The 15939-nt window shown below is 42.5% G+C and overlaps 1 protein-coding gene across 2 annotated transcripts in view; it reads right to left on the bottom strand.

Moving 5' to 3' along the window:
• GRIK2 (glutamate receptor, ionotropic, kainate 2) overlaps positions 1-15939 on the bottom strand; it is a 918110-nt gene that overhangs the window by 379828 nt on the left and 522343 nt on the right. For both annotated transcript variants that reach the window (XM_015418620.1, XM_015418619.1), the window contains exons 9-10: positions 15385-15498; positions 4858-5064 (exon numbers count right to left, since the gene is read on the bottom strand). In XM_015418620.1, the coding sequence (XP_015274106.1) occupies positions 4858-5064; positions 15385-15498 (321 nt within the window). The remainder of the gene's footprint in view (positions 1-4857; positions 5065-15384; positions 15499-15939) is intronic.

Genomic DNA, 15939 nt, shown 5'->3' with positions numbered 1-15939 from the left:
CACAAGGAAAAAATTAAAAGAAAAAAATAAGTATGAACTAATAGAAACAGATCACTTGTTCACTAGACATAGAGACTCAGAAAGCTGTGCTGACTACCATCTTCATTTATCAATCCCCCGACTTAAAGCAACCACTTGAGGGCTAGATATAAATCAGTGGGATTACTTGTGTAAGTGCTCACCAATGTGAGAAATTGGCTGCACAGTCTAGCCCTTCCAGCTGAACTGTGTATATCTTTTAACTAAAGAGAGGCTTACGTTAGGCAGCCTATATTTTCTTGTCTTCCTGGTAGTATGGAAGAGAGGAAAAATAATGTGTGTGTATTCGAGCAAGATAGAAAGGTGATATAATAGCTGCACATAACAAACTATACAATCTTCGTTACTCTGTAGATTCCTTCTTTCTTTATAGTTCTGTTTTTCAATGTGGTTTAACTATAGGGATCATCAGTTTGGATTATTTCAGTCTGTACTCTCCCAGGAAAAAAAAAAATACAGAATACACCTGTCAAGCATGCACTCAAACGGAGTATCTGGCAAGCATGCACACGGTAAGGTATTAAGACCTTACCGTGGAATGAGATATGACAGGTAACAGGCATACAGGGAAAATAGCCTCACACCATACTTACATTGGAGCATAACTGTGCCTTTACACAGTTGGCCCACAATACAGAAAACCTTGTAACATCCTCTGTGCACTACCTCCCCCCGTTACTTTAACAGCAGCTGTGTAACAAGCTGCTTGGAGAGAAATCTGAAAGATGTTTGTAATGCAGCACACTTGGGTAGGGCTCAAAAGGAAGGGAATAGGATTGCCAATCCCCAGTTGGGGCCAGGGGATCCCCCAGTTTGGAGCCCCTCCCCCTGATTTAGGGTTATCAGAAAGTGAGGGGAATGGCCACTGGGTGCTCCATTATACCCTATGGAGACCAGTCCCCATAGGGGATAATGGAGAATCAATCCATAGGTATCTAAAGTTTGTGGGGGCCTGTTTTTGTAGAAGCACTAAATTGTCAGCATAGCTGCTGGTGCCTCCCCCCCCCCAACTCCCCAAGTTTCCAAAAGATTGGACCATGGGGTCCAATTCTATGAGCCCCAAAAGAAGGTGCCCCCATCCTCCATTATTTCCAATGGAGAGAAGGCATTTAAAAGGAATGCAGTCCCTTTAAATTCAACAGCAGCTCATCCGGAACTCACTTTGGAGTTCAATCACACTTCTTTGTTCCTCTCTCCCAGAACCCCCCTCCTCTGTCTCGGAGCCTACTGTAAGAACCCCATCAGCTTGTCTGCCTCACCTGGCAACCCTAGACAGGAAAGCCCCCATGTACTTGCACAGACATTTAGAAACAACTAAGTGAGCTTCCTGAGAGGATGTCATTATTGTAATCAATACTTGAATGATGGGGGGGGGGAGATGAGGGGACTCAATCTAAATAACCGCCCTTCTAAAACCAGTGGCTACCCGGTAGTCACTATGGTTAGGAGGCAAGATCCCTACCCCACAATTCAAGAACTGATAGTAGTATGCCATTGGCATTCAGAATGAGAGAACATAATATTGGAGACACAAAGAGGGAAAGACAAAGATGCTAAAGGCTTGAATCTAAACCAATAGAAGCCAATTGTTAAGAGTGCCATTTCAGCTTCAAAAGATTTGGATACTTGATGGCAGAATGCACCCTACAGGCGCAAGGCATTAAGTAATTTTGTTAACAGTATTGTACTCTCAGGAGTATAATCTGTGGTTTTGATCATAGGCAATTCACCAATGTTGGGTTACACTCATCTGTCTAGAAACCTGGTTACAAGGAACAACATTCACAGTGGTAGGAAAATGTCTTCCTTTCAGTACTTAGCAAGAAGGAGCATAAAATAATTTGGGTATGTATGATTAGACGGACAGGACCAATGGGAGGAAGAGGCCTCAAGTAACACTACAAGGTTTTGAGAAAGGTTTGAGAAAACCCTTAGGCAAGTTGTAGGTTGATCTGTCACCATAATAAACTGCTTTTACTTAAGATGCTCTCTTCTTAACAATGAAGTACAAATGTGAATGACAGAACAATCTCCCTTTCTTTTGAATTAAATGGCAGCAGCTCTCAGAATACTTGTTTTATTACAAGTGGCTTTGATCAGATGTCATGCTATTGAGTGGTTTGCCAAAATAAATGCAAATTTGAGAAAACACAAAGAAGCTGGAGACAATTGCATCATTTTCAAAGAGACTAAACTCCATTTCCAGGAGACCAAATTCAATTGGCACCACCCACTGAGCGAGTATGCTTTAAAAGCTATAAAGTGAAGGGATGCCTGACTTACTCAATTATAAACAATTGCCAGTAATGATATCTGTTTTGACTCACACTGAATTACCCTACTGCTTCGGCATGCATTGATATTTCTGTCTTACTGTCTAAGGCTTCCTAGCGGATAGTTTAAATGGAAGAGACAGGGCTCTTCTCAGTATATGCTAATAGAAGGTAATGCCACATATTTTAAGGGTTATATATGGATTCCTCTGGGAGACAGCATCAGGACTAGTTCTGATTGTTCCTGATCTTCCATCTACAGACTCCTTTTGTGCATACTATATGTATTTAAGCTCTTTAATTTGAAAAGAAGTCAGAGTGTCCTCAAGGAATATGAAATGCAAAGTAAATAAAAGCTTTTGCTGGTAAGCTTCAGGCTAGTACACAAAACCAAGCTACTACATGGTGGCCATTGTATATGCTGTCACATGGAGGCTATGCCATGTGCCAGGCTATTTGTGTACAGTCATTCACTGAAGGTTTCACTTGGGAAGCTACCACACGCTAATGATTTACCCCAGGGAGAAACCCTCACTTGGTTACATGCATCGTGTCTCATCATTTAAACTGATGTGTATCATACAGAAGCAGTTCCACTAGCTTATGGAAATCAAACCAAGTCTACACAAACTGCAGGTGGCATAGTAATAGTATTCCTGGACTTGACCCTGCAAGTAGGGTATCATACAAGTGAATATTTGCAGATAGATTAGATAGATAGATTAGATAGATAGATTAGATAGATAGATTAGATAGATGATGGATGGGCAGGCAGGAACAATTATTCAGCACAACTGGAGGAAATGAAATTATTTTCTGCTGGTTTTTCACATGTTTCATAGTTCTTGTGTAACATGAAAACAAGGTTCTTAGAAATAAGTCTCTGTGTACTGAGGAATGTCTTTTTTAACACACTGAGGGTTAGGTTTAAAGAGGCGTATATTTTTGTTGGGTTTTATGTTGCAGAACAATGCAATTTATTTTATTTTATTTATTTAAAACATTTCTATGCCATCTTTCCACCTAAATAGGGCCCCCAAGATGGCAAACACAAAACATTATAACATTTCAATATTAGAACAATATTTAAAATAAAGTATATATAAAACTAGGGAAAAGGCCCATTGTGGAAATAAATACAATGGCCTCTAGAAAGAGGCTCTGGGTGGGTGCCCCGGCCTTGGACACTCAGTGTCAGTTTGCTGTGGCGACCTCAGCAGGGTATAATGACACTGAGTCCACCATTTTCTCCAGAGGAACTGATCTCTGCTACCTAAAGAACAGTTGTAATTTTGAGTGATTTCCAGCCCTCACCTGGAGATTGGCAACGATGGTTCCCCAGAAGGGAAAGGTTGGTTTGGAGGGTGGAGTCTATGGCTTTGTACCTGTCCGAGGTCCCACGCCTCCTGAAACCTCACCCTTTCTAGGCTTCATCCCTCACATCTCCAGGAATTTCCCACCTGGCAACCCTATCTGCTTCCCAGCCAATCATCAACCTACCTTTATTTTCCCCTCACTCTTCAGCTTTCCACCCCACACACACCTGCAGCCTCGCCCATGCTCTGAAGCCTTGACTGCTACGTCACATTGGCTGTCATATGGGGGCCACCTCAGCAGCATAGAAGGATACAGAGCCCACCATTTAACATAATGTTTTTGGCATACAAGGGTCCATTTTGAAAACATTTTTTTTAATATTGATTTTAAATTGTTTTAACCTTGTATTTATAGTTGTATTTGTAGTTTGTACACTGAATGCACATGGTGCCTTGTGTGAGCCGCCCTGAGCCCGTTCGCGGGGAGGGCAGGGTATAAATGTAATAAAATAAATAAATAAATTATACTATGCTTTTATGCTTTGCATTGTTCTGCAATATGATAATTTAAATGCCAGGAAACATAGGGTTCATTTTGAAGGGTTTTCTTTTTTCTTTTTAAATGTTGATTTCAGAAACATAACTCAAGCAGAAACTGGGATTCTAACATTACACATTCAATTCTGTCAAGCATTTCAAGTAATACTAAACCCCCAAATCCAGGAAGAAATTTTCAGCAACTCAAGGAGTTAGTAGTATACCCTAGTAGAAACCTCCCTGCATCCAGGAAGATTAATAGCAGGGAGAAGATTTTGTGTCTAGCCTTCTCTGGGCTATGCTAGTCTTCTGTGGTCAGAGATCAGCAGCACAGTTTTTAAACACAGATCCCATGCACAATCCACTTGCCATGTTTAATGATATTGTCAAACAACAATTTCATCAGTCTTCTATTTACAGTCTTCTATCTACCTTATTTCTGCCTTACAGGTACTTATTCAAGCCTTACAATACTGTGATGTTGGATAAGCTGAGAGATGGTGATGTACCCAAAGCTACTAATTAACTTCATGGCTGAGCAAATATCTGAAAACAACTCTACCAAGTCTACACCTACAACACTCCACAGGGACAACTAGTTAAGGTAACATTTGTAGAGCTTGCACAAGTTCCCCTGAAACAAGCAGAGACTGTGTTGATTTCTGAAGAGAAGATTCTGAAAAGCAACTTACATGATCAATCAGTTCACGAACCATGCCATTCCACTGTCCACTGGCATCATCCCGGGCTCCGTATTTCCCATCTTCCACCAGTTTAATTTCATAGGTAAATCCTAGGAAGGTTGATAGTTCCCTGAGGAGGTCAATACAATATCCCTCAAATCTATCATTTCCATACAAAGGTTTGTCAGACTTCTTGAACATCACATATGGCTCTTCCTGGAAAAAAAAATCAAAATAAAGAAATTGCACACTGCACACACTGAATTTCAAAAACAATAAGTTGCCAATACATTTTTAGGGTATATGACTTTGCATGTGCAAAACATTGTTTGGTCATTTTACACTCGGAGTTATCATCATTACCATATGATAACCTGCTTTCAAATCATTTAAGAGTTTTTGGTTTTGCTGTTGCTTCTTCCAGTTACTACAGCAGTTGAAATCTGATCTGAAACAAGTTCTTTAATAAAGTAGTTTGCTAATACCAATTGTAGTATTGAGTGAAAATCATCTCAAGTGAATTGACAGCAAACTGCCTCTACTGAAATAAATTCAGGATTTTTTTTAAAAAAAGTGTTTGAATTGTACAGTAAAGATGAAGAATTTTCAGGAAAAAAATTGAAAACATTATTCTCTCACCTAGATCTTCCATATTTAGATATTACTCAGCACCAGATTCTTGCTGACCTTTTCCACATCTCTCTATATAATAATGCTGTTTTAAAGTGGCAACATTTCATGCGCTCCCATTGGCTGTAAAATGCTCTCCCTCAGCCATTGGCACATCAGCTGCCATGCAAGAGTACTCGCGTGCCATTGGCCGGGTGCTGGGTCTGCTCCTTTCCCCTGCTCACTCCCCCTTCAGCCACTCTGCCTGGCTTTCTCTCTTGACGAAGATGATTCTCCTGCTTTCCTCCTGTGTGGGAGTAATGTTTCCATCGGTGGCTGTTGGTAGGTGTAACGAAATGGCAGTTATCTGTGTTTGTTTAGTTCTGCCATAAGGTTTAATTGAGCTGTAGTTCCAGAGGGGGTCCTGTAGTAGTATCCCTCACTGGGTTGAATGGGGCTTTTTCATCTGCTGGACTACAATTCCCAGCTGCCCCAAGGCCAAAAATAGCGGGAAAAGAGGGACTGTTCCAAGGGACAGGGCAGAATCAATATAGACTCCAGCCCATTCAGAAAGGAGGCAGTCTTCATCCTACAGGAGGTTAGGAAAGGCTCCTGCTGCCTGTGCTGACTAGGCTTTCCAGGCCAGAGTGGGAACGCTGGGAGGCAACAGAAATTCAGCCACTCCACAGTCAGCTGCACTGGGGAATGAATGGAAGTTTCTGTGCTCTCTTGGGCCAGAGAAAGAGAGAGGTTAGAGTAGAGAGCCAGAGGCCGGTGTGTAGTGAAAGAGGATGGCATTTAATGCCTGTAGATTCATGCCATGTTGGTTCATAGTGTGTGCTTACTCCTACAGCTGTGCCTTATTTATTTAGTGTGTGTGTGTGTGTGCTCCATAACTGTGTAAATACTTAGATAAAACCTAAGCAGAGTTCTACAATTGGTTACCCTGGGTGGCTTCAGGACCAATGGATGGTCTTTATTAGATTAAATATTGCAGAGATCAGTTCCCCTGGAGGAAATGGTGGGCTCTATGTCATTATACCCTGCTGAGGTGCCCTCCCCCAAGACAGGCAGTGTGATGTAACTGTTAGTGCTTCAGAGCAGGGTCTTCCAGACCCAGATTCTTCCTGTGGAGATTGGGTGATTTCAAACCACTCATAGACTTTCAGCGTAACCTACCTCACAGGGTTTTTGTGCAGATCAAAAGGGGAAGAGGATAATGATGTGAGCTGCTTTGGTCATCACTGTGGAGAAAGACTGTACTTTTCCTAGGTAGAGGTTACACGGAAGGGGGAAGAGATGGAAACCTGAAGTCAGAGGGGCAGATAACAGTATATTGATGGTTGGCTGGGAAAGAAATAGGGTTGGCACCTCCGGGTTGGGAAATTCCTGGAGATTTGAGGGGTGGAGCCTGGAGAGAGTGGGGTTTGATGAGGGGTGGGACCTCAGACAGGTACAATGTCATAAACTGTGGAATCATTGATGCCATTCTCCAGGTAAGGGCTGGAGATCACTCAGAATTACAACTGCTCTCCAGAAAGCAGACATCAGTTCCCCTGGAGAAAATGGCTGCTTTGCAGGGTAGACTTTGATTCATTATATCCTGCTGAGGTTGCTTCCCCTCCTGCTTGGGTCCCCAATGAGGAGTACTTTTCCTAGGTAGAGACTCCAGATGTGGAGGGAAGATGGAAAGCTGAAGTCAGGGGGGACATAACGGTATGTTGATGGTTGGCTGGGAAGGAGATAGGGTTGCTACCTCCAAGACAGGTACAATGCCATAGACTCTACCCTTCAAACCAGCCATTTCCTCCTCGGGAACCATTGCCAATCTCAAGGGGAGGACTGGCGATCACTCAGAATTACAACTGCTTTTCAGATGGCAGATATTTGTTTATTTATTCAATTTATACCCCGCCCTTCCTGCCGATGCAGGCTCAGGGCAGCTTACATATAAATGCATATATAAATATAATTAAATCAATCATAAAAACAGCCATAAACAAATCATATAAAGTACAAAAGGAGAGATTTCTAGATTAACAATACTACCTAGGTGACAGTCCTGATGGTTTTCTCACATCAGCTCAGTTTGGTCGACTAATTTGTGTGGCAAGACAGGCTGAAGGTGGTAAAACCAAGGCACAGGGTCACTCCCCGGTGTTTGAGGCGGCTCCTAATCGAAGGCCTGGTGGAAGAGCTCCATCTTGCAGGCCCTGTGGAATGATAAAAGCTGATCTCTTCTGGGAGCTCATTCCACCAGTATGAAGCTGCCATCAAAAAGGCCCTGGCCCTGGTTATCACCAGCCTGGTGTCTTTGGGCCCTCGGAGGGCCAGCCGGTTTTGGGCCCCTGAACACAGTGCTCTCTGGGGAACGTATGGGGAAAGGCAGTCCTTCAGGTATGCCGGACCATGATTATAAAGGGCTTTAAATGTCAAAAACAGCACCTTGAAGGGAATCTGGCATGCTATTGGCAGCCAGTGCAATGCTTTCAGCACAGGCTGGATGTGCTCCCCCATCACCAGCCTGGCCGCAGCATTTTGCACCAGCTGCAGGTTCTGGATTTGGGACAAGGGCAGCCCCATGTAGAGGGCATTACAGTAGTCTAATCTCAAGGTGACCATCGCATGGATCACTGTTGCCAAGTCCTTGTGTTCGAGGAAGGGAACCAACTGCCTGATCAGCCAAAGATGGTAAAAGGCTGACTTGGCAGTGGCTGCTACCTGGGCAGTTCAGTTCCCCTAGAGATCAGTTCCCCTGGAGAAAACAGTAAGCTCTGTGTCATTATACCCTGCTGAGCTCAGCACAGCAAATTGACAATGAGTGCCCAAGACTAGGGCACCTGCCCAGAGCCTCTTTGAAGAGTTCGTATTTATTTCCACAACGGGCCTTATTCCTAGTAAAGATATAATTCATTACTGCTCTGGACAAAGGACCATCCAAGAAGTTTTTTTGCTGTCATTGTTTTTGCTGGCTTCACCAATCTATATATCTAATCCTGAAGTCGCCCCCTGGTGTGCGGATACTTAAATCCACACATCGGGGGGACATGGGGGGGAGGGAGAGGTTTGTGCGCACGTGGGGCAGTCCCCACGTGTGCACAAAAATCCAAATTCTGGAAAAAAACATCGGGGGATGTTTAAATCCCCCCGAAACTCACAGAGCGTCCCCTGCGCATGAGCAGGGAACGCTCTGTGAACGCCGCTGCAGCCGCCGCCACTTGGGATGGAAGTGGCGAGCGGCGAACAGGGGGGGCAGAGCACAGAGACCTTTCTTTAACCCGCCAACAGCCAAACAAGCGAAACCCAGAGCTGGACACCTCTCCCCCCACGCCTCGCCCGTCCGCCCCCCACGCGCAAAGGCTCTCCTCAAGTTCCACACGAAGAGGACAGCCTCTCGGATAAAAAAGCCCACCCAGCCGGGGGGGGGGGGGCGGAGGTGGGTGGCCAAGTGGGGACGAGGAGGCTGTCCGGGCACTCAAGCTGGGCTGAAGGAGACGGCTTCCCCGCCACGTCCCCCGCCACGTTCAGCTGCACAGTCAAGTCCAATTCTTCATGACCCCATGGACCACATCATGCCAGGCCCTCCTGTCTTCCATTGTCCCCCCGGAGTTTGGTAATTTCATGGAAGATGAGCCTGGGGGGGAAGCCGGCGCCGCTGCCGCTTGGGAGGGAAGCGGCAAGCGGCGAGCAGGAAGGGGGGGCAGAGCGGCAAGGAGCCGGGGGGAGAGGCAATGGGGGGGAGATCAAGGGGAAGTGGAGGACACGGGGGGAACCGGCAGGATGGAGTGGTACTTACCTCCTCCTGCTGCTTCCTCCTCTGCCTCCCCCCCCCGCGAGTATCGCGGGTCCACCCCTTGTTCTGTCTAAATCCAGTCTTTTAGCAGCCACATTTTATAACAACAGCATCCAATTTCAGTACAGAAAGTTGGCCAGAAACATTCGAACACCATGCAAAGTTGAGTAATGGTTGTGGTTTTAAGATTTAATCAAATGTATTTGATGAGAATTAATTTGCTACACAATTAGTTGATTGATAACTAGTAACATTTAGGTTATGCTAAAGATAAAGTCTCTCTATTCTATCTACAAAAAGAAACATGTTTGCTAGTAATTGGCCAAGGCCAAAAAGGTGAAGAAAAGCATTGTGGTATAGTAGTTAGAGTATTAGACTAGGACTGGTTCGAATCCTGCCCCAGTTATAAAGCTCAAAGGATGAGCTTGGATTAGTCACTGTTTCTCAGTTTAACCTAATTCACAAAGTCATTGTGAGGACAGTTTGGGTGAAAGGGAGCAATGTACACCGTGGGATAAAAGCACAAAAAAATATGTGCATATTCACTATCTGCTTTTCACAGTGTAAAAGCAACACAAAGATTATTTTTCTTTTCTTTTTCTTCCTCTTTCTTTTTGCTGAGTCTCACCAACATTTTCCCATGCCTGTGCAGCAGCCATGGTTCAGTTGAATGCTGCCCAGCATCAAGAGAGCACTTTCCCCATGCAATACAGCTGCTACGTGGCTGGCTTAAGTGAACTCTCAGTAGATGTCTCAAGTGTATTCCAATTTTTCCTGCCCATTTCATTTCATTTTTTAATTTAATTTAAATTTTAATTTAATTTAACCTTAGACTTGGTATACCGCCCTAACCCCGGAGGGTCTCTGGGCGGTTCACATAGTGCGTATTTAATCACGCTGAGACCTAACATTCTTACTTATCTTAAGAAAATAAAAATAGAAATAAATCAAATATACTGTTTTTACTTATTTATTTATTTTCAAATAAACAACAGTAACTCTGGTATGAGTTGCTGCCAGCAAGTGGTCTACCAGAACCTGTAGTGAGTCCATCCTAGTTCCAAACTTGGCCATCTGGCTTCCTATGTGCCCCCTTAGTTAGGCCCTTATCAGCCTACACTAACCAGATCCACTTATATGTGTTTAAGCTCCCTAATACAGTATGAAGCAGACAAAAGAAGGAAGAATTACTTGTTTAGACCTTATCGAGGTTCGTAAGATCCAAAGGCTGGTCCTTTTGAGAAGTTGTGTAATCCACTGCTGTAAGTGGATTAAGAGCCATTGAACAGTGTACTATAAAATGTGTCTATTAACTTCTAACAGAAGTGGCATGATAATCGAACATATCCATAACATAAGCGTCAAATTTGGTCTTGTCTACTTACATTTCCAACACATATCCAAGTCTGATAAAAAATACTAGGAGTCCAATGATTGCACAGAATATATTTTTTTAAATTATTTGTAATCTAAGATCTAAAGACGTTTGTTTAACATTATACAGTATTTCTTGTAATATTGTTTTCAAAATTTGTATACTGCATTCATATTCCAGTTCTGCTGCAGTTTCTCAGTTATAGGACCATGATCAGCTTTCAAATAGGCCTATAAAGATTTGTAAGCTTTTGATAATGATTCTGTAGGTGTCAAAAAAAAGGCAATATGTCAGGAAGGTCCAAAGCTAAAAGTGCATCTGGGTGAAATTTTATACTAAGGCATTCCTTACAGTGAAATGGAACTAAGGATAATCGTAGATATTCACAATGATTTGAGCAGGTAAAATCATATTCCAACTGTAAGTCCCTAGAAGGTTTAATAACCTCATCATTGTTTAACAGCTGTGTTAATAAAATGGTTGACCCTAGTGACAACAGTGCACATGCAAATGGACCTAATATCTGGGCTAATCCAATTTCTTCTCACATTCTTCTGGTTGTCTGAACTCGAGGCAGTATGCATTTGGGTGTGAGCCCAATGCCTCTCAGCCAGAGATAAACTAAGGTAAAGCTTTTTCTATTGGTGCCCATAGAGTGTGGAAGGGGCTCTTGCTAGAAAAAAAAGTGTCAGATAATAGGACCCTAAATTAGAAAGTCCAAACCCTCCTTCTTCAGTTGGTAACTATAATTTTTTAAGCAATTTTGAAACTTTGCTTACTCACCCCCATTAAGGTTTGAAAATGGAGTCTAGTTTGAGAAATATTTTTTGGAGGGGAACACACAGCATCATATTTTAAGGATGGGTGGAGGGGCCCAGATCCACTGCTGTCACCACCCTTCTTCAAATACAGTGAAATGGAACTTACCAGTCCATACATATAAGCAGAGGATGAGCAGTAAATTAGCATACAACACAATGAAGATATATGGTTACTATATAGTAAGCATCTGTTAAAACATAATGAAAATGTTTTAACAGATGCAAAAACCAAGCAGAGATAACAAGTTAAGTCCACATGGTCACCATTTGTTTGGATTAAATTCTGTGGGAAAACACAGAGAGGCAAATAAATATGTCTAACTTGGAGACTGATGGAATTGTACTTATTGTTGGAGGAAGAACTTTAAACATTTGCTAACAGTTCCCATGGCCTGTTGGTAAACTTTATGTTCTAAGAAAACATATGCCCAATCCAGCATGGAAGTTGTTGCTGTTGTTCAGCTGCACAGTCAAGTCCAATTCTTCATGACCCCATGGACCACATCATGCCAGGCCCTCCTGTCTTCCATTGTCCCCCCGGAGTTTGGTAATTTCATGGAAGATGAGTGTGCAAAAGCAGAGTTAACGCGCATGCAGCCGAAGCACATGCCACCAATGTCAGTTTACCTTACAATATGCCTCAGTCTCAATTGGATTGGCTAGATGAGTATTTTATCCAAGTCTATGTCCCAACCTGTGATGCATAAGAGGCTGAAGCAGACCGGAACTATGAAGACCTACAACTCCTCCTAGAACTAACACCAAAAAAAGATGTCCTTATCATCATAGGGGACTGGAATGCTAAAGCAGGAAGTCAAAAGGTAACTGGAATAATGGAGAAGTTTGGCCTTGGAGAACAAAATGAAGCCGAGCAAAGGCTCACAGAGTTTTGTCAAGAGAACATGCTGGTCATAGCAAACACCCTCTTCCAACAACCTAAGAGGCCACTCTACACATGGACATCACAAGGTGGGCAACATCAAATTCAGATTGATTATATCATTTGCAGTCAAAGATGGAGAAGCTCTATACAGTCAGTAAAAAGAAGACCTGGAGCTGACTGTGGCTCAGATCATGAGCTACTCATTGCAAAATACAAGCTTAAACTGAAGAAAGTTGGGAAAACCACTAGGCCATTCAGGTTTGACTTAGATCACATCCCTTATGAATATATAGTGGAGGTGAAGAATAGGTTTAAGGGACTAGATTTGATAGAGTGCCTTAAGAACTATGGATGGAGGTTCATGACATTGTACAGGAGGCAGCAGTCAGCACCATCCCACAGAAAAAGAAATGCAAGAAAGCAAAGTGGCTGTCAGATGAGGCTTTACAAATAACTGAGGAAAGAAGGAAAGCAAAAGACAAAGGTGAAAAGGAAAGATTTACCCAACTGAATGTAGATTTCCAGAGAACAGCAAGGAGTGATAAGGAGGCCTTCCTGAATGAACAATGCAAAGTAATAGCGGAAAACAATAGAATGGGAAGGACTAGAGATATCTTCAAGAAAATCTGAGAAATCAAGGGAACGTTTCGGGCAAAGCTGGTTGTCATAAAAGACAAAAATGGTAGGGACCTAACAGAAGCAGAAGAGATTAGGAAGAAGTGGCAAGAATACACAGAAGAAATATACAAGAAGTATCTAAATGTCCTTGACAACCATGATGGTGTGATCACTGACCTCAAGCCAGACATCCTGAAGTGTGAAGTCAAACGGGCCTTAGAAAGCATTACTAGCAACAAAGCTAGCAGAGATTATGGTATTCTAGCTGAGCTATTCAAAGTCCTAAATGTTGATGCTGTTAAAGTGCTGCACTCAATATGCCAGCAAATTTGGAAAACACAACAGTGGCCACAGGATTGGAAAAGGTCAGTATACATTCCAATCCCAAAGAAGGGCAATGCCAAGGAATGTTCAACCTATCGTACAATTGTACTCATTTCACACGCTTGCAAGGTCATGCTCAAGATCCTACAAGCTAGACTTCAGTAGTAAGTGGATAGAGAACTGCCAGAAGCTGGGTTTCAAAAAGGTAGAGGAACTAGAGATCAAATTGCCAACATTTGCTGGATTATGGAGAAAGCACCAGAAAAACATCTACTTCTGCTTCATTGACTACGCTAAAGCCTTTGATTGTGTGGATCACAACAAGCTATGGCAAGTCCTTAGAGAGAGAGGAGTACCAGAGCATTTCACATGCCTCCTGAGAAACCTGTATAAAGGTCAAGAAGCAACAGTTAGAACATGGAACAACTGATTGGTTTAGAATAGGAAAAGGAGTACTGCAAGGATGTATATTGTCACCCAGCTTATATAATTTATATGCGAAACCAGATATGGAACAACTGATTGGTTTAGCATAGGAAAAGGAGTACGACAAGGATGTATATTGTCACCTTGCTTATTTAATATATATGCAGAGTACATCATGCGAAATGCCAGCCTGGATGAATCACAAGCGGGAATTAAGATTGCTGGGGAAAAGATCAACAACCTCAGATATGCAGACGATACCACTCTAATGGCAGAACTCAAGCGCATCTTCCTCTGTGTAAAAGAGGAAAGTGCAAAAGTTGGCTTGAAACTCAACATCCAAACATCATGGCATCTGGCCCCATCACTCCTTGGCAAATAGAAGGGGAAGTCATGGAAGCAGTGACAGAATTCACGTTCCTGGGATCCAAAATCACTGCAGACGGTGACTGCAGCTATGAAATTAAAAGACACCTGCTCCTTGGGAGGAAAGCTAGAGCAAACCTAGACAGCATAATAAAAAGGTAGAGATATTATACTGCTAACAAAAGTTCACATAGTCAAAGCGATGGTATTCCCAGTAGTAATGTATGACTGCAAGAGTTGGACCATTAAGGAAGGCCGAGTGCCAAAGAATAGATGCTCTTGAATTATGGTGCTGGAGAAGAGTCTTGAGAGTCTCCTGGACTGCAAGGAGATCAAATCAGTCAGTTCTAAAGGAAATCAAACCTGACTGTTCCATGGAAGGACAGATACTGAAGATGAAGCTCAAATACTTTGGTCACCAAATGAGAAGGGAGCACTCATTGGAGAAGACCCCGATGCTGGGAAAGATTGAAGGTAACAGAAGAAGGGGACGGTAAAGGATGAGATGGTTAGACGGTGTTACCGATGCAACGAACATGAAATTGAACAAACTCCAGATGACGGCGGAAGACAGGAGGGCCTGGCGGGATCTGGTCCATGGGGTTGTGAAGAGTCAGACTTGACTGTGCAATTGAACAACAACAACAAATGTTGTTAACAACATGGACACAGAGGAAATGGTCATTTAGTACTAATGAGTACAAAGAACACAAAATTGAATAAAAAGAATCAGAGCAACTAAGGAGGAACCAAAGAATGGAATAAAATTGGGGCAGAACTGGTACACTCTGCTCATCCCTAATAAAAAGACTGGCTGGCTTTCCAGTGCCAGGTTATAATTTGTCAAAACAACAAGGAGTTTTAGCAGCCCAAGTGTGGAAAGCAAAAGATAAGCAACTCTTCATACCTAGAAGGGGAAACCCTAACTACTTCTTGTGGGGGGGGGGGAATCCTTAATGACTGTATCTTGAATTCTCACATAAGCCAATTATCTAATTTTCTTTTAATTACAAAACATATCCTTACATTTTCCCCCAAACTTAAAAGAGGAGCATCTGCTCAAATTTAAAAGTGTTAAGCAATCATAAGAATACTAGGGGATAGATCAACTGAGATTAAAATGAACTGTCATCATCACAGACAAGAGTAAAAACCCTATAACTAAATTAACACTTCAGATCATTCATTACCTAGTAACTGCAAGATAACTAGAAGAAGCATTTACATACCGGTCATTACTATTGTAATTAGCATCGCTTTTCTCCACAGCATTCATGAACAGCTATATTGCAGGAAAACGACTGCTCATACGATTACTTACCAAGATGGTGGTTACAGTGAGGGAGCGATTAGATAGGGAATCAGTAATGTTTGCTGGTTTTCCTTTCTGATTCTCAGTCATGTTAAGACCACTTGCAGGATCCCAAGTTCCAATCTATAAAACAAAATATGTATTTTACTGTCCATGAGTATGTTTGTTTGTTTTTTAATGGTAGTGGGAAAGAGCAAAGTAAGGAAAAAGTTAAGTCTTTGAAGACTTCTGATTTAACTCTGCTGAAAAATCTGCTATCATTCTATTAAAGGCAGCTTGCTTAAAATATGATTCATTACACTTCAAAATGCGACTGGTGAAGTGTGACTTTCAGGGCTAAAATGATGCACTGAGTTCTAAGTGCTTAATTTCCCATTTAAACTTCCGTCCTCCAAGGGGGGGGGGAACACCCTGCATCTGATGCCACCTTGAGAGCTGAGGGAAAATATATTTGCAATGCATATTCCATCGTCCACTGTAACCTGAATTATGCCTCTCTCTTCTTGGTAATAGCACCAAACCTCCACAGCTATATATATTTATAAACGCTAGCAGATATAGTTT

Source organism: Gekko japonicus, unplaced genomic scaffold (assembly GCF_001447785.1).
Source record: "Gekko japonicus isolate JY-2015 unplaced genomic scaffold, Gekko_japonicus_V1.1 scaffold464, whole genome shotgun sequence".
NCBI classification, from domain to species: domain Eukaryota; kingdom Metazoa; phylum Chordata; class Lepidosauria; order Squamata; family Gekkonidae; genus Gekko; species Gekko japonicus.
The sequence above is the reverse complement of the archived record's forward strand: the minus strand, read 5'-3'. Positions and strand labels throughout refer to the sequence as shown.